The sequence below is a fragment of the Caretta caretta genome, chromosome 1 (genome assembly GCF_965140235.1).
Source record: "Caretta caretta isolate rCarCar2 chromosome 1, rCarCar1.hap1, whole genome shotgun sequence".
In the NCBI taxonomy this organism is placed as follows: Eukaryota; Metazoa; Chordata; order Testudines; family Cheloniidae; genus Caretta; species Caretta caretta.
The window spans coordinates 311808270-311828269 of NC_134206.1; the positions used below are offsets into that span (position 1 = coordinate 311808270).

The following is a 20000-nucleotide window of genomic DNA, read 5'->3' on the forward strand; positions in this document are numbered from 1 at the left end:
GCTGCTAAACCACTGCAGAGAAGAATTTTGTGGTTATAGGTCATCAAAGGCCCCAGCAAAGTACGCATACCAACAGGACAGTAATTTTACATTTGCTACATCAAGTCATGGGTATTTGCAGCATGGGCACCAGTGACCCTAAAAATAGTGTTTTACCCTGTTATGTTGTATTTGTCTTCTGTTTAATAATAATTGTGTTGAATATATTTTTATGTGTTATTTCTTGGAAGTCTCCAACTATCTGGCAAGTAAGTGGGGATTACTCTGTAGTTAGAATTTTCCGCCCAAGCTGCCCTGGTGACCCTGCCAGGAAGGAGCGAGGGGGATGGAGGCACCGCCAAATAATTTCCTAGGTAAAAAAGAAAAAAGATACACCCCACGGAGTGGGTGGCAGGATCCAAAAGAACCCAGACCTGTCCATCGAAACCTGTAAGCGGATTGGCATTAAAGGAGGTAACCAGGTGGAGAGGGGGCGCTACACATATCTATCATATCTTCTTCTTGAAATCTCATCCTCCCTTGACTTCTGTGACTCTGTCCTTTCTTGGTTCTCCTCCTTCCTCTCTAATGACTCCTTAGGATCCTCTTTATACCCCCTCCCACTTTCAGTGGTGTTTCACATGGCTCTATCCTGGGTCCCCTTCTGTTTCCTCTCTCTGGTAATTTTATCCATAAGCACAAATTTAACTACCGTATCTATAAAAAGAAAAAAGAAACTCTGAAACCTACCATATCTATGCTGATGAAACACAGATCTACCTCTGTACTCTAGACCGGTCTTTCTGTCCAAATTAAAATCTCGGCTTATCTCCCTTACATCTAGTTCAGGGGTGGGCAAGCTACAGCCTGCAGGCCATGTTTAGCATGTCAGACGTTTCAGTCCGGCCCTCGAGCTCCTACTGGGGAGCGGGGTCTGGGGCTTATTCCACTCTGGCAGGGGACTTGCCCTGCTTCGTGCATGACATGGCTCCGTGCGGCTCCCGGACGCAGCAACACGTCCCTCCTCCAGCTCCTATGCATAGGGGCAGTCAGGGGACTCCGCACCTGCCCCGCCCCATTGGCCAATAGAATACGCAGGGGCGGCAGCTGCGGATGGGGCAGCGCACAGTACCACCTGGCCGCGCCTCAGCGTAGGAGCCAGAGGGGGGACATGCCGCTGCTTCTGGGAGCTGCTTGAGGTAAGTGCCCCCCAGAACCTGCACCTCTGACCTCCTCTCACGCCCCAACCCCCTGCCCCAGCCCCGATCCCCTTCCCGCCCTCCAAACCCCTCAGTCCCAGCCCGAAGCACCCTCCTGCATCCCACACTCCTAATCCTCAGTCCCACCCCAGAGCCTGCACCCCCAGCCGGAACTCTCACCCCAACCCCAATTTCGTGAGCATTCATGGCCCGCCATACAATTTCCATACCCAGATGTGGCACTTGGGCCAAAAGTTTGACCACCCCTGATCTAGTGGATGTCTAGCCATCAGCTCAAGTTCAACATGACTAAAACTAATCTTTCCACCAAGGCCCACCTCTCTCCTCCTTTCTTGATCACTGAGCACAACACAAGAATCTGCCTATCACTCAGGCCCACAACTTGGGCATTATCTTCAACTCAGATATCTCTCTAGTCTAGAGCCTCACATCCAGGCTAGGTCCAAATCTTGCAGATTTTGTCTGCATAACATCTTTAAAACATGACTTTTCCTATCCATTCACACAGCTAAAACTTTAATCCAGGCTGTCATCTCAAATCTCAATTATTGCTACATCCTTCTCTGTGGCCTTGATAAATGCAACCTTGCCCTGTTCATACCCATTCAGAATAGTGCTGCTAGGATCATTTTCCTAACCCATCACTTTGACCATGTCAGCCTTTGGATCCCTATCTGTTTCCCCATTCTCTAGGGTATCAAGCAAATTGCTTGTCTTCACTTTCAAGGCCTTTCATGACCTATGCCCACCCTACTTATCTCTTAATCACCATAATGATAAAGGTTTATTACTGTACTCATTGATCTCACTTTTTTGGAAAGGGAATGTCATGGAGTCTGATTAAAATTCCATTGGCTTTAATGGAAAGACTCCCAAATACAGACAATGAATTTTCAAGAAAAAAAGATGCAAACAAAATAGTGCAAAAGGTTTTGCACAATTGCCCTTCTGATTTTTTTTAAACCAACACATTATTACAAACTTACAACTGAGTAAATATAGTTTTGTTTCTCATACCCCCTCCAACAAATTCTCATTGTGGCCCCAATTCAGCAAAGCATTTAAACATCTTCTTGGACTTACATGCTTAAAGTTAAGCATTCACTTATTCTGTGCTGAACTGGATCTCTTACAGTTATAAACACAAATAGCAGAACTTAAAATTGCCGGGAGTATGTAATAAGCTCTTTCAGGCAAGTGCTATCAACTTCAACAGAATCTAAAAATCTCTATTTTTTTTTAAGCCTCTAGCCCTTATGACTAACAACCTTCGAACTGTGAACTTGGGCATAAACTGATGCAATGTGTTGTACTGCAAGCAACTCTACTGCCTCTGATGCACCTCACACTTCTCCCCAAACTGCATCAGAGAGAAAACTGACAAGAGTCCTGTCCTTTTTCCACAGCTGTTGTTCAGGACACTGTGGGAACAAGTGAGAATGACAAGAATTTGGTCAATTTCAATATGCTTTTAGCATTTCCAGGCAGAAGCAGGCGCTAGTCCCCAAAACACACCAAGGTCAGGGTAGTTCAGCACAGACACCTTCCCACAATAGCCAGAAAACCCAGGTAAGGTTGGAGTAGTAGACTCAAGCCCATCACAGCAACCAAGAGACTTTGGGAAGGGTCACATTGCAAAGACTCCTCCCACATTCCCTTCTAGCAACAGGAGACTATATGGGAACCAGAGAGTGAGGAGAGAGAATACTCTTTTCTCTCCCAGAAGCCAGAGCTGGGCAGAGGGCTAAAAATCCATTAGACACACGAGCCTGAGCTTCATATTAATGAATAATAGAGTTCCAGAACAGAGTCAAAGGACAGCATCCAGCACCCTCCCTCTGTTCTATTAAGACGAGCTATATATAATTAGCCTCTTACTCCATCTTTTCATGTTTTGTGTGTGTGTGTGTATATATATCTTCTTACTGTATGTTCCATTCTATGCATCCGACAAAGTGGGCTGTAGCCCACGAAAGCTTATGCTCTAATAAATTTGTTAGTCTCTAAGGTGCCACAAGTACTCCTTTTCTTTTTGCGGATACAGACTAACACGGCTGCTACTCTGAAATATATACTACTGTAATCTCTAATGCGCTTTAACGTAGCACTGTTTCAGGCAGCACTATGTTAAAGCACACCAGGAAATATTTAGTGCACACCACCAGGGCCTACATCAACAAATTAATGAGCAACACGTTAATATGCTTTAGAAATCACCCTCCGTAGTCCGCATTACTGCTCTGTGTAGACAAGCCCTTAGATACAAGTTTACTGGATAAACAATTTTAATTTTTTCTGTATTGTGGGTGCTTTATCAGCATTTATCAGTTAAAACCAAAAATCAGAACCTTAAGTACGATCATCTATTATGGAAGAACGGAGTGAAATCAGGAAGGGAAAAAAGACATACCAAAAGCCAGGAAGATGGAGGGATGACTGGCTAGTATTCACCAAAATATATTAGTCACAATTTTTTTTTTTTAAGAGCTAGTCAAATGTTATTCAGCTAATATAACATTCAATAAATACAAGTGAAATTAGTCAAATGACATTCAACAAATGGATTTTTGCTGCATTGGTTGACAACAGTCTACAACTAAATACAGTACACAAATGTTTTAGTTGTTTAAATTGCAAGAGGTTGGATGGAGTGGGAGTGGTTGTGTCATAGCAGGTATTTCCCGCCCCATCCCCCAACACATTTTAAGTCCTGTCAAAGAACACTGGATGGAAGTGGGTGAGAAGAACAGAACACAGCACCCATGCTTCCCCAGGCATCAGGTAGCTTGCTGTGGCAGGAAAGAAAGCACGCACACCCACATACAAAATAATGGAAGGGCAGGAATAACTTTCTGAATATGGGAAAAGAGCAAAGTAGCTAGCCAACTCCCTCCCAGTAGCCCTGCAGAGATTGTGACAGTTACTGGGCTCCCCATGCTGTCTTCCTGACAGTGCTCTGATCAGCCACCTGTAGAGAACCTGTGAAGTTCTCTTCCCTCCTCTCCCCACCATCCCAGCCCCGCTCAGAACAGAGTGTTAGGCAAAGCAAACAGAGCTGATGAGATTTATCCCAAAACAGGGGTGGGGTAAACAAAAAACACAAAGGTATTATTCAACATAAAAAGGCAGAAATTGGCCAAAATAGAAAGCTTGCAATCATGCAAGTAAAACATACAGTTGTTGCCAATCTTCCAGCTAGCCAGGACTACCACTCTGAATCTGATAAGGCAAATACATTGCTTAGGTTTCAGCACCTTAGACTATTATACACAGTCTAGAAATCATAAAAATATAACACCAAAAATCAAACTCAAGATTTATCAGAGCTGAGTACTTTCAACACTACTTTATAGGGCAGAATGCTGGGAAATGACAAAATACAACATGTCCAAACTGTCTTTATTTCATACAATCTGCCTCAGAAAAATTCTTCTGGGTCAAAAGATACGAAGGATGTCAAACCTGGACTTATTCACATAGTGCAGCCAAGAAAAATATGAGCACCATCATTACCAGGAGGCGCTGAAGATGGATTGGCCATCTGCTTCGGATGGAAATTGATTCCATCACCAGAGTAGCAATAAGATGGACACCTGAAAGCAAGCAAAAATGAGGTTGCCCAAAAACATGGCGAAGAACTGAGGAAGCTGAGCTGAAAAACCTGGGACACCACTGAAAGACTGGGGAACCATTGAAAGACTTGCCAGAAACATAGAGGAGTGGAGGAGCTTCGTTGCTGCCTTAAACGCCAGAGGCCTAATGAGTACTAACTAACTAGACTATTATAAACTTTTGACTAAGGCACATCTGGTTGAGGCTGAGTTGGATAAACAAGACAGCAGTTTTAACTGACAGTTAAACTAACTGCTTTAATCGCCATTCTCTGAAATAGTGCTGGACACTGCTTGTCACTGGCTTCACTTGCTATAAAACAGCTTTCAATATTTCTTCAACCTCAGCCATGGCCAACATCCATCACCCTCAATGGGTAATTTTACTAGCACAGACAAGTCTAAGGTAAAAAAAAAAAATCTAAAACCCCAAAGCCTTTTCTGATGGACAAAAAGGGTGAATTTTTCAATAATGTTAGCAGAACACAATTGAATAGCCTTTTAAACACATGTGAAGCTCTGTTAGCCCACATCTTGGGCATTCAAAGGGCTTATCAAATCATGGCATGCTAACTGGATATATGTATGATAACTGAAAGTAAAACAAACACTTTGCCCATCAAGACAGGGCCTTAGGTTGCTTGTAAAGGATAAGCCTGAGTTTCATCAGAAAAAAAAAAAAAAAAGACATGGTAGAAAATCATTTTAAGAGCTGTAATTTGGGAGTGTTAGCTCTCCTTGAGGGTATGGGGGGGAGAAGATCAATGTTCCATTTTACCTCTCTTGATAGAAACCATTTCTGATTAAGTTTGATCTGCCTTGGCAGGGAGTGTGAGAATTCTTTGCAATGTACTACTTCTTCTGAAATACCCCTGGAATCTTCATCAGAATTGGCTTTGTGGTGTACTTCCACATTTACCTTTACTTTGGTCAGACCATCATATGAAGGAGTCCCAGAAGCATCCAGGAGATAGTTTGTAACAGGGGAAGAAAAACAGATGTATTTCCAGATATTGCTTGGGCAAAACAGGCCGAAAAGAAATATGACAATACAGTGTGTTCCCTGGGGATGGACACAATGTTTTGTTTCTTGCTAAATTTTTCCTGATAGTTGCTTGGAGGTTTTTATTATTATAACTTATGATCAACTTTTCTACCATTGATAAAATCCTAGAAAAATGAAAAAACAGGCAAAAGGAAGCTAGTAGGATTCATATGAAAATGAATTATTGAATTCCATTATTCTCAGCTTTGAATGGTAATGTTTCTGATGTACTCATTTGTGGGTTTGTTTGGTTATACCCCACCCTCCTATTTGCAAGTGAAAAATATGAAATGTCAGTCATTTATTACTTGAAATAGTTTTCTTTTTGCTTCTTCTGATTCAGATGTTAGACTGATTTAGTTCTGGTTTTAGTTTTAGTGTCCATTCTTTATAATCAGTTAAAGGCATAGTTTAATTAAATCTTGGTGTTATATGACTTCATATCATGCTTAGAAATATTTCTCTTTTGGTAGGTTTTTTATTGATTTATTTTTAAATTCTTCCCCCATTCTTGGATTTCTACTGTATGTACATATTAAAGTAAAATTATAAATATGGAAGAAAAAAGCAGTGGTTTGATATCCTTTCAGGCACTGAATTGTCATCCTCCATTTACTCAGGAACCCTCCTCCTGATGTGTCACTCAGATAGAGAGCATTCCTCTGGCATATAGTCCATGAATAAAACTGAGCACTATAATTGTCACAACCTTTCACCACTCAAGTAGTTCAGAATGTAATCCTCAGGGCACAGTCTAATCCCCTAACTCACTGAGTGTGCATGTTCACAAACAAAATTCTTTCTAGAGTGAAAACAGTTTACAGAACAATCCATTTCTGTTTACACGCTTTACTCTATGAGCTTTCCAAATATAAATTGAATCAGCTGTATTTTGGAGGGTGGGGGTGAGAAGAAAGACACCAGCATACACTTCATTGGATTCTCAGGAACAAAGAACAAAATCACAACTTGTTTTAGACCAGGCTTTATTGCTCATAGAAAATAGAATGCCACCCTCAGTACACTTATGTACACTGGTGACATTAACATTCCAAGACATCTGGAGAAGCATGTTGTTGAACGTTCGCACAATATCCACTGGAATGATGGTCTTCTGGTTAAGGCACTGCATTGATACTCAGGAGGCCTAGATTCAACTCTGACTCTGCTGAAGACTTAGTGTGTCAACTTGAGAAAAATAACTTAGTCTCTCTGTTCTTCAGTTCCACATCTGTAAAGTGAAGGTAATAACCCTACCCTCTCTCACAGGGGAGTATAAATCCACAAATACTTGAAGATGCTTTGATGCTACAACGGTGTTAAGTACGATGATAGACAACAATGTATTGCAGCAACCACCGCTGCATCTTTTCATTATTTCATTTCCTCTTCCACAATAAACGTGGATCTACCCTGGAAGTTTACGTGGAAGGTTTTTCATCACTCAGCATGTATATTCCCGTGACAAAATATCTACGGAGCCCAGCACTTCTAGCAGAAGGGTGTTCCCCTGCCCTGATCCCTTGAGGACTTCCTACCTGTCTGTGCTAGATAGCCTCCAATTTAATGCTTAAGCCATTTCAGCACATTTGACCATTGTTTTAACTTTTGTCTCAAGCAAAAGAAAAGTCAATAAAAGGATAGGGTGGCAGGATTCCACCTTGGGTCAGATTTCACACATTTTTAGTTATGCATAATCCTGTAGATTAATTTTAATGTCTATTTAGCAACTATTTTTCTTACATATCTTGTGCTTAAATAAAATTAAGGGATGAAATTACAGTAATTTATAGTCAAAAGCAGGTTACTGGATTAAGTGAACAACTAATCTGAGCCAATATGGAAATTCTTATATAAAATACTCTAATACTTGTTTTTATTTCTTGTTTTCTGAGCTTCAGAAATGAGCTGGATACTTTTCTTATAATATAAGGGGAAAGTAGAGTAAATGCTAAAATCACAGTTAAAAAACGTTTGAATTCATTAATACAACTCAGCCTATAAAATTAAGCATTGAGGTCTCAGGTTATCATAGAGATCAATGCATTGGTTTTAAAAAAAATAAGCCAACTCCTCACAGATATTGTTTCTGTTCAGACTGAGGTTGTAGTTTAATATGTGGTTTCCATCACATTCCCTACTGGATAATATATTCCACGTAACAAAAAGCAGCAGTCCGGCACATCTTGCAGTATTTGCTCAGCAACATATGAATACTGAATTAGCAGAAAAAAAATAAATGATCAAAGCCTAATAAACTAAAAAGAGGTTAGATAATTTATCAGCAAGACTGCTAGAAGTCTGCAAGCAAAAACATCACTGATAATGCACAGCATCAAGAGATCTGGTCTTTGGGAAGACTGAGATGGTGCTGGAATTTTGAGTTTTTCCACATGTAGGTCACTATTTCAAATCCTTCCCAATCATTAGTGACCACCAGTGGACACCACATGAACTATTTAGTGGTCTGTATCAAACGACCCAATGAGGTGGTCTCAGTCCAGTTCCCTGCGAACAGGACCACAGAAATTATAATTACAGACGTTTAGTGTTACTTGTATAACAGAGTTCAAGGATTAAATAAATGTGAATAAGAGACTTTAACCCTTAGATGTGGTAGGGCGGAAGGCCGGTCTTGCAGTTGAGGAACTGTACTGGGACTTGAAAAATCTTGGTTCATTTTTCAACCGCACCACAGATTTCCTGTTTCACCTTAGGCATGTCACTTAGATGATCTGTGCCCATTTGTAAAATGGGCACGATACCTGTTTTGATTACAATTGTTCCTTCTAACCTTAAAATAATCTATGAATCTCTTAGTCAGGGCTGAGGCACATTGGCAGGATCTTGCATACTCGCTACCCAGAACATACCAGTTGTGGAGCTTTGCATAAGCATGATGTTCACTTTTTAAAATGTTTTTTGATTTCAGATACCCCATTATTTAAGATCTATGAGGCCAGAAGTCAGAATATCCTCCAAATGTGACAAGGGAACGTGAGACAGAGCCACGCATCTGGAAGTGAAGCTTCCTGAGGCAACTTACCTTAAAGAGATTACTTAACGCATTATGGAGAATGCTATAGAATGGGTAGGAAGAAGGTATAGGGGGGTAGAGAAAGAGTAAGATAAGCAAACCCCTACCTATTGTTAACAAGTATGGGTAATTAGTTTGTGTACCAGGAGGAGAAACGAACACATACAGCAGGAACTGTCTATAGTAGCTGGCCTCACACATAAAAAAGCAGCCCAATTTACTATATAATCCAAATAATAAAATATGTAGTAGATCAATGAAATTTTCATATAGGTTATCCAATACTCTGTTTTTAAAATAACATTCCTAGTTGTCTAGTGGCTCTGATTAATATACGAGTTATCAATATCCAAAGAGTTCAAGAAGATGTTTAATTGTCAAGTGCACAAATAACTAAACATTTTGTGGGCAAGAAATAAAATCTAAGAAAATCATCAAGATATAGCTAAATAATCTTTGAGTAGTTATTATATGAAAAGAGTAAAGTTTATACATATGAAGTTTTAAAAAGCTAATTTTGAAATAGACAAAAATTCAGATTATTTCAAATTATGGGTTTTGTTTGTGGCAAGGTCTAGGACTTTCATATTTGGAAAACACCTAGAACACTGTAGTTCCTACTGCAATCTAAGTAATGAATGATAAATTAAATGAATGATTTAAGTAGATTTGCAATTTGAAATTACAGAGTGTTTGGCTAAACCTTAAATTCGTCCCTGGTACAAAGCGGGATATTGCTTTCTGTTACCTTCCCGACAGCACTATAAATGATCACGAGGCATGTACTGAAAACAGGTGTGTTTACACTTCAGACAATTCCTGCTAAATAAAACATTCTAGCTGAGCAGCTGAAGCCTAACAGAGCTACAGTATTTTTAAGAACGTTACTTTTACTAGATTATTACAACAACAACAGCTGATAGTTGCTTACTTCTAACATAGTTATGGACACTGAAAAATGACATGTTTCTCTTTCTTACTAGGTTTTTCAGCCTGATTAAAAACATAAAACATCATTCTAGTTCCACAGTTAAATTCTTAAAGCAAATGAAAATTTGTCCCATTTTAACGACAATGTCACGTGTCACTTAGAAGTGAAAATTGCAGGTAGTGGCATTTGATTTGAGAGGAGATGTCAGTTTGGGTGATTTACAGGTCAATGGCTAATCATTAATTGAGCAAGTGTCACACTTTTACACTGGTTGCAACACCAATAAGTGCCCTATACTGACCTCAGAAATCCTCCAGATCCTCTTTCACACACCTTTATTAACACCATGTACATGGTACTACCTTGGTTCATTACCATGAAAATACTTAGTGAATTTAAGGGTTGTAGCCAATAGCAACAGCTGGGTGCTTAGCATTTTGGAAAAATCAGGCCACTTATTTAGGTCCTAAATATGGATTTAGGAGCCTAACTTTAGGCACTTGTTTTTGAGAAATCTTGACCATGGGTTTCTCTGTTTAAATAAGTAAAATGTAATAAAAGAACTACTACAATATGCTATTTTGTTGTTGCTGTTACTATCTTCACATTACGTTCGTGCCTACTGGATTTTTGTGACAATCTGCCATCACCTATATCAGTCACATTCATGCTGGCACCCTACATGTCCCTAAAACAGTAAACACTTTAACAGTTTACTAGTCTTCACAGCAACAAACCAAGTGTAATTCAAACCATTTTGTGAATTAAAAATAAATACATTCTGAAATATATGAAGATTTGAATCTATGTAAAAGTCAATACCCAGGCAATTTTCTTTCCCAATAGCCCTTACATACTCAAAAAGATCAAGAGTCAGAATCAAAAGTATTCTGTCTGGAGATTGAATTTAAAAAGATTCTCTGCATTTGCCACTAGAGAAGTCATTAATAGGAGTTTAGTATCTTTCTAGAAACTGATTATGTGATATTTACAGAACCAAGCACAAAATGAAAAGATTTCAAATTTTTAAATAAACTTTTCAGTAACTGAGTATTTTTGAGCTCCTGAAAAATCTAAAAGCATAGAGTAACACACTCTCTTGGGAGCCTGCCCCAAATATATTGCACAGCAAATGAAACTTTGCCTTTTATTAAAGGTAGAGCAAACAACCGCATGTTATTGGTTCTCTGAGTTGTTAAGACACTGTTTCTCCTTATCTTGAGTCACTGAAACAAAATAGCCAGATTGTCTCATTCACCAAACAATTCTCCTTTGTATTAGATCCGTGGTTTATCTTTAGATGTATTTGGTCAGAACATTATTTTTTTGCATGAAAAACCTTTCAGAGTTTAATGTCATTGTCACATCTGTTTTGCCTCTCAAAGGAGGACATCTATCATACCCTGCTGGATTAGTACTTCTAACAAGTCTTCCATTATTAGTTTTTTTTCTGTAAAATAATTCTATATGCCCACATTTGACAATGCAGGTGTATTTAACTGTCACCCTGAAAACTTAGAATTTGTAAAGAAATTTTCTTCTGCTCGTTTCTACACGCCACTAGTGCCATGCTGCTTTTAAAAATGCACTGCAGAACCTACTTTAGTGACAGGTTTCAGAGTGGCAGCCGTGTTAGTCTGTATTCGCAAAAAGAAAAGGAGGACTTGTGGCACCTTAGAGACTAACAAATTTATTGAGCATAAGCTTTTGTGAGCTATAGCTCACTTCATCGGATGCTCCACTGAATGCATCTGATGAAGTGAGCTGTAGCTCACGAAAGCTTATGCTCAATAAATTTGTTACTCCCAAAAGTAGAAAGAAAAGGAGGACTTGTGACACCTCAGAGACTAACAAATTTATTTGAGCATAAGCTTTTGTGAGCTACAGCTCACTTCATCAGATGTATTCAGTGGAGCATCCGATGAAGTGAGCTATAGCTCACAAAAGCTTATGCTCAAGTAAATTTGTTAGTCTCTAAGGTGCCACAAGTCCTCCTTTTCTTTCTACTTTTGGGAGTATCTGCTGCAAAGATAATCCTATTAACACGGACATAAAATACAAGAAATTGATCCCCTTTGCAGAAACATCTGTGAAAATCAATCACTCTGTTGAACGACTGCATTTTCTTCCTCCCAAACGTTTGGAGGCTCATTAAACAAACGCCTATTAAAGAGATACCTGTTGAAGGAACCAGAGATGTGCCCAGCCTAGAATATGGTAGTGTCTGAACAGGCTTCTCTATGCCCTGCTAGTGAGCTGGAAATTACTCTCAGCAGTGCGGTGTGACCAACTGACACAAAAACACTTCACTACTGAACCGATCAATGCAGAGACTCGGATGAAAGGTGGGCAGCCGACGGCCCACAATCCCGGTCTCGGGAGTGCTCAGAAGAAGTTACGGGCGCTGTAATACTTTATGGCACTTCAGAGACGTGTAGCGGGATCCCGGGGATTGCACCCGGACTGAGCAGGCACGCCGGGCTCAGGCTGCAGGCGCCGATCAGCTGCCGCTGCTGCTGCCACCGAGATAGGGGTCGCATTGCAGAAAACAAACCCAAAGCTCGCGGACCATGAAGCGCAGACAGAGCAGGGGCGGAGCGGGCAGTGCCCAGCGGCCAGGCAGGAAGTGGGAAGGGGGGACGGGGGGGGGAGGGCGGCTGGTGGGACCGGTGCCTGCGGCGACTCACCTTCTGCTGTCTCCGGGCCATGTCCGTGGGCTGCTTGGCGTTGAACGGGTAGGCGATGCACCTCACGATGAACACATACAGCTGCAGCCGGAGCCGCTTCTCCCTCTCCTCTTTCTGCAGCCTCTCCTGCTCCTCCCTGCCCTCGCTCAGCACCGAAGGGCTGGGGCTCGCCGGTCTGGCGGGGCCGCTGCCCTGGCGTCCCGGCTCCCTCGCGCGGGGCTCCCGGGTGGGAGCCGGCAGGGCTCGCGGCAAGCTGCCGCTGCAGCCCCCGGCCGCCGCCACCAGCACCTCCCGCCTCTCCTCTTCCAGCACCTCGTCGGACTCCTCTTCGCTGGAGGACGGGTCCAGCATGGTGCCGGCAGCGCGCGGCCCCTGCCTGCGGGCGCGGAGCGAAAGGGAAAGCGGCGCGCACCTTTCCGGACACGTCGAGTTTTACTCCCCGACCAGTTCCCACCGCGGCCGCCGCCGCCAGGGAGGGGGCGGGGCCTGGGAAGGGGGTCGAGCTTGGGTTGCCTTGGGAATTGCTCCGGCCGGCTCCTATCAGAGCCCCGGCCAGCCTGTCACTTCTCCCCGAGCGACGGGGGCAGGCTCCGCCCGCCGGCGCCACGGCGCGCCGGTGGGGAACCTGTAGCGCCCACAACAAGCACCACGTGGAACGGAATGTTAATGGGGCTCGGCGCGCTCCGCTCCGGCCTCCCCTCCGCGCTAGCCCGGAGCGCCGCTGCCTGCCGCCCGCCCGCTCCCTCGCTCGCTCCCTGGCCCGCCCAAGCGCTGTCTGGCTCCCGCTGGGAAACCAAGACAGAGGAAAGCTGCCGCCACCTGGGTCCCGCCGCTCCGATTGCGCCACGAAAAACCCTGCCTCAAAACAGGGATCCAGCCAACTTTTGCCTCCCCACCCCGGCCCGCTGTCTGAGTAGAGAATACCGCCGCTCCTGCTCCGCCAGAAAACCGAAATCCCAGCCCTGATGCATCTTTGCCCAACAGTCCCACCAAACCCCGGATCCAGCACTGGGATCCAGTTGAGCGTTGCCACTTTTTCGGGGGAGGGGGAATTGAGAACAACTTAATCGCTATCATGGAAACAATATGCAAGTTGGTTAATACGATCATTTGCATATAATCAGAAATTTAACTGAGGTTTTTTTTCTTAAAATGTGTGGATCTAGTGGTGGTGAAGGAATCCATTTGAACTTCCCAGGTGAATGACATCTCCTCTTTAGCTCCCTGAACACCCAGCGCGGCCAAATGGGTCAGATTAGGGAAATGCACGCTAGACTACACCCATAAAATAAACTGCCTCGGCAAACAGCCAAAATGAGATACCTCTCACAGTGGGTTGTGCAATGTTCAAGATACCATTCACTGGGCTGCTGCTAGGGCTCCACTGGCTTCCTGGCGCTTAGCTCCCCTTCTGGGGGGCTTGAATGATGGTTTTGTGCTTTGCTAGGTGCCTTGAGTGTGTAGTGTCTCCTTCTCAAAGGGGGGGTGGGGAATAATAAATCTGTCAAAGAGCTACATGGTTGTGGCAACAAAAGGAGACATCCCTCATAGTAACTTGTGTTGATCTGTGACCCTCCCTCTCCTTTCTTTGCTGAGGAATGAAATATTTAACAGTGGTGACATTTAAATTTATGATTTAAATCTGACTTAGCATTTCACTGAGATGAAGGGAGCAGTTCACACCTCTCAGCACTACTGGTCTATTGCATGAGTTCTATCAAGGTTCATCGTTTTTGAGGTTTTCTTCCCAACCTTAACAGATAGAGACTTTTTTTAGCCTATATTTTGAGGAACAAATAGCACCTTCAAAAACGTTGAATACTTGCTGTTTTGGATCCCTACCTACCAGTGTGGCTCAACAGTGATAGGTGTGTAACCTCTTGGCAAAGTGTGTGTGACTTCCCCCTCTTGGAGTTGAAGGTAACCTACATTAAGGATTCCTTCTTAAATTGACTTATTGGAGGACTGGAGGCCACATGATATTGATATAGACTACACAGCCTTTCACTGTAGGGACTGAAGGTTGTTTCTATTAAATGGATGTTTGGTGGCCCTTCTATGAGATGAGTTTACCACAGTTTATTTCCAGCTCCCACTTTGTAAACTCAGCACCTTCCTTTGCTCTAATCAACAAACTCAGTATAGAAACCAAGAACTGCAGGGGCCCTGGAGACTGAACTACTCCTGTTGCCCTTAAAGGAATATATATAATTGTCAGTAAATACTATTGTCCTTTTAAAAATGTTTTGTTGTTAGATAGTAATATTTCCCTTGTACTCCGCATTTATTTGATGGTCCTATGCATACACTGGATTATATTTAAGCAATTATTTGCAGGATTAGCTAGCCTATTCGTACACATAGAAGCTGCCATATTACATTAAACTTGAGTGTGCTACCAGTACAGTAAGCAACTGCACAGTGCCAGATTAAAGAATTTTGGAGCCCTATGCTTGTGGAAATTGGGGGCCTCCCATCTTCTCTCAAATTTGTCCTGAGTGGTACTGTGACCCCAGGTGCTAGGTTGCAATGCCATTCACTCAGAGTTGGCCTAGCCGCCCCCCTCATGACAGAGGGGGAAGCCAAGCCAGTCCTGAGCAGTGTTGCAACCCCGTGTGCCAGGTCACACCACCACCCACAAAAAACTGGTGACCTGAGATGGGGGTCCAGTGTAAGTGACCTAGTGCACATTGGTTAACCCGGGCCTGCATCTGCAGCTATTATAGACTGATATAGGCTCTTTTGTTCTCAGATGTTCAGAGTTAAGATATCTGAGGAGAACTAGGAAACATTTGTATTATTTTTACAAATATTGGTCGTGCCTCTCTGTGTTTATAATGAGTTGCTTGCTATGGAGTTAGAGCAACAGGGAGCTGTTAGGGTAATCAAGCAGGAAAGGTAACACAATGGCCTAGATAAGGAGCATCCTATTAACAGCTGTGAAGAGTCAACTCCTCGGTCCCAATCCTGGTTACATGGCTGTTTTGCCAAGGCTGAGAATGTGGAGATCAGAATTCAAGGCACTGAGATCTGCCCTAAGAGAGGTCAGCTGCTGCAGGCTGACACAGACTGATGGAGAGTCAGGGTCTGCAGCAAGCAAATTGTAACTTGTGGTCCTCAAGAGAATGGGAGGCACCTACACTAAGTTATGTCTTTTAGTAGCTTGGGGGGGATGCCAAGCATAGGTAAGACAGTATGTGTATGTCTCTTTGTTGTTTTAAATCCATTTGTTTAAATCCTCTTTGTTGTTTTAAATCCATTTGTCTGAGTGCTACACACCTTTTGGCAAAATAGATCATACTTTGTTTTGAAGAAGGCTGCTTCTGTGTCACTGTATACTGCGACTGTACCCATGCTTCTGAAGGGAAATTCCTGCAGGTGCCAAGCCTGTTGGGCCTTCTAGGTATCATGGTTGGCAACCAGGGTGTGTAACTCAGAGCATCACTCAGAGAATGGTTAGATTGCGGGATCCCATGCCAAAGAAGAGTGGAGGCCTGGGACAGTTACTTGAAAGGGGTGCACATGGACTGGAAAAGAATCTCAGCAAGGGCAGCCTAGCCAGGGCCATGACAAACACAACCATTAGTACTGAAAGACCAGATTTATTCGTGTACGCACCAGTTTTCTCCATGGGAACTACTATATGTATACTCAGGTTTGCAGGTGTCTCATGAAAATATGTTATTGTAATTTACATTTTTGTGGCTGACATCTGTCATTCTGACAGGGAGGATGGTCTGGTAGTTAGGACACAAGCCTAATACATGGGAGACTGGGTTCATGCCCTTGTTATGCTATAGACTTACTGGGTGACTTTGGGCAAGTCACAACCTCTCTGTACCTTAGTTCCCCATGTCTGACATGGGCCTATCCTTGAGGTGGCTGGCATTCTAGTTACTTACCTGAGCCAAGAAACTGACAGAAGTCTGCCCTACCCAACTTTAGAGTTAGATCATCATCAGTTCCTATTTCCATCATTCTAAGTGCTTCACAAAGACAATACAGGTACTACTATGAAACAGAGATGGGCCCAAACCAGAACTCCTTTAGGCTTTGAGAGTCTGGATTCAAACGTTGTGGCTGAGGTCTATTTCTATTAAAGGCCTAGATTTAAAAATTTTGGGGAAAATTTGGATTCACATCTGAACTTCACAGCTTGGTCCCCTCTCTACTTACCACCGATGACATTTTAAAAAGAAAATCAAATCATGCTACCATGCAAAATGTGTTTACAAATAAAAATATCTTTTAAGTTCTTTTTAACAGATTCCTGGTCCAAGGCATTTTTCAGCTCAAAAGGTACTGCATTCCACAGACTCAGAGCTGAAGGAACAGGAACACAACCCTTTTTTATTTATTGAGCACCATCAGCATGCATGGTGCTAAACAGAGAGGATGAGAGGGTCCCTGCCCCAAGGTGCATACAATCTAACCTGTTTTGGTCCTTTATGCTTTTAGGACCAAACTTGTTGCTTCCTCTGACTTAAGAGGTCATAGGGCATCAGAAGATAAGTAAATTATGTAAAACATTATGATCTTTCACTAGTCCAGTGTATATATAGCAAGTAGGAAACCTTCAGGTTTTAAAGTCATAAATAAGAGTCATTTCTGGTATATATACTCCAGTTAGTCCATTCAGGTTTGTAGAAATCAGTGATATGTTATGTTTTCTTAACTCTTTGAGTACCATGGCATCTCAGTGGACCATGACCATTCCAGGCAAATTCTGCTTCCATCAGGGGAGCTATTATGCACATCCAAAGGTCCACAAGAATTCCATTTTACTGAGGTGTGTTTTTTTGTTTTAACATAGGGCCCAAATCCTGCAGTAGGAGTTTTACTTGCATCAGCACTGCAGGATTTGGTCCTAAATCTATAATACCAACTACTGCCATATTAATCTTAGGTTGTTCATACTGTATTATCATACAGTGGATTACAACACACTTCTTGTTTAGCAGTAGGATTGATTTTGTTCTATTTCCTGCCTGTATCTTTTGTGAGGGGAAAAATAGCTTAGTTTTCTTTAATGCTTTTTAACACCTAGAAAATGAAGTGAATCTTCCCTTAGGCTGCATGAGTAGCTCTTGGCAAGGCAACAACTTTTGCAACTCCTTATCAATGTAATCTAACCTAACCTGTTTTGTTCTCTACTTCCTGCTGACCTCACAGGTTTATTTTCAGGTCATGTTTACCCAATAGTAGCCTTTCCCCCCCTCCCCCTGGCTCCTTTAAATGTTCTAATTTTCATAATTTACACTGTGATTTATTTTAAAGAATTATCACTAGTTACAGTTCTGGTTCTATCTACTGAGCAGCAATATGAGACTGTAATGACCTTAACAAACGCCATATTGAGCACAGGCAGAAGGGAGATCAGAGTCTACCCTGCTTACAGGCAATCAGCTGACCACACCCCCATGCAGTTGCCAGAACGCCAGACCACACATGGAGATATGCACCCACACCCAGCTATAAGGGGCGGTTGGGATACCAGAGGGGCAACAGCACTATGCAGAGCTGCTTCTGAGAAACCAACAAGGAGACAAAAGAAGACTGCAAGTCCTGGAGTTTAAGGGCTGATAAACTCTTAACCTCAGTTGAGTTTATGGACTGGTTTAATTGCAGATAAATTGAAGGGGACCAGTTAGGAAAAAGCTGGGACCCCTAGAAAGACTGCTCCAAGAGCAGTTGAGGATGTGGTACAAGAAGTGGGGTGGATTTTTACTGTCCCTGCAGAAAAGGGAAGCTTTAAATGAAAAACAAACATAACTTTTTTTCCCTTTTCTTTTATATATACACAAGAGAGCTGTGGAGGTGAATCAGCTCCTGAAGTCGCTGGATGACTCACAAGCATTACAGAAAAAGAAACAGCAACAACTGTTCAAACCAATGGTATCACATCAGCAACTGTTATTACAATGGCTGGCGGAACTAGTACCAGCTGCTACTCCTCAGGGTCCTGCCCCTAAAGAGAACGTATCCTCCATAATTCAGGGAACCACTTAGAGCCTAATGCTTTGCAAGATGATGAGAGACGATGACCCAAAGTCTTCTTGGTAACTTTTGAACGGGTGGCCCCAGCCTGTCAATGACCTCCAGCCCAGAGGGCAATCTGACTTCCTCCACTCCTCATTGGGGAAGCCTAAGTAGCATATGGGAGGACTTGATGATGTGGCAGTCCAGGTCTAGGAACAAGTAAAGGTGGTCATATTGGACTGGCTAGGTCTGGATGAAGATATCTACCATCAGCGCTTTTGCCAAGAGTGTTCCCCACCAAAGCATGGCCAAGGGCAGTTGTCCAAAGACGTGTGCTTGTGTTAATTAAAGCCAGAGTCTTAAATGGGACCCCAGATAGTAGAACACATAGTTATGGAGCAGTTTGTACAGATCCCTCCATCTGCAGGTCTGCAGACACCAACCAGTAACCCTAGGTGATGCCACCCACCTCATGGAGGGCTACACGGGCACTCAATCTGCTGCGGAAGTAGCTGCTGCTCATACATTAGAGAAGGAAATGGACTGGGTATCCAACAGTGGTGGTGGCCCATATTGGGTAAATCCCAAGGGAATATTGGCAACTGGCTGGTTGGTGGGCAGGCTAGGTGACAGGTAGCCGACTCAGGTTCTGTGGGTAAGATTTCCCCAAGACAGCAGGCCCATGACATTAAGTACCCCACCAGCCCTTCACCCCAAGGCTAAACAGGAACAAGGGCCCAGTGAAGCTTGGAATGAGGAAGATCCAGCCGCTAGAAGACAAGGGACAGATTCGATAGCCTGTTTCTCCTGTGGATAGCAGGGATACAGGTTTTGCTACTGCCCCTACATAGAGGAGTAATTTTGGGCAAGTCTGGACAGGAGAAAATAAAATCCCCAAAAATGTTCCAGGGAAAGTCACAATTCCGGTAGAAATTAGTAGTCAAAAGACACAAGCCCTTCTAGACTCATGTCTAACCAGAGATTTGTCTAGGTGTGGGTAATTGCAGCAATAGGGTAACTCAAGAAAGGGGAAATCCCTCTTAAATGTATCCATGGAAATATTTTACAGTATCTCTGCAGGACAATACAATTGACTGTTGATTGGAACCAAGACTGGATGAAAGGATGTGTGTCTCCGGATCTTCCTTACCCCATGATATCAGGCTGAGACTGGATGTATTTCCCTGAACTCTTACAGGTACTTCCTTTAATGCAGGAGCCCAAGGTATACATCCCAGAATAAAATTTAGGGATCCTGTTCCCTTTTAACAATGCAACCTACTTACTTCCTGGCTAAAAGGAAAACATTCCAGAGACAAAAGAGGATAGAAAGAAAAGAGTGGAGGAAGGTGAGAAAGGTGATCCCCTCCTTAGGCATAATGGAAATCACAGACTCCGTAGTCAATACAGAAGACACTGGAGAAGGGCCTTCCATGGGCCCAAATAAAATGCTCCCTCTGCAACTGGACCCAGAGAAGCTAACAGGATTCTCAGATTTCCATGTGGAGCAA

At 42.9% G+C, this 20000-nt stretch overlaps 1 protein-coding gene across 15 annotated transcripts in view; it reads right to left on the reverse strand.

The window, feature by feature from the left end:
- The window catches only part of CADPS2 (calcium dependent secretion activator 2), a 560752-nt gene extending 547727 nt beyond the window's left edge, over positions 1–13025 (reverse strand). For 7 of the 15 annotated variants that reach the window (XM_075124451.1, XM_048836206.2, XM_075124452.1 and 4 more), the window contains exon 1: positions 12511–13021. In XM_075124451.1, coding sequence (XP_074980552.1) covers positions 12511–12861 — 351 coding nt within the window. In that variant the 5' untranslated portion in view covers positions 12862–13021. Of the gene's footprint in view, positions 1–12510 lie in introns of all 15 variants that reach the window. The other 8 variants (XM_048836197.2, XM_048836203.2, XM_075124448.1 and 5 more) reach the window with 3 other exon arrangements.
- Between the last annotated feature and the right edge of the window lie 6975 nt (positions 13026–20000).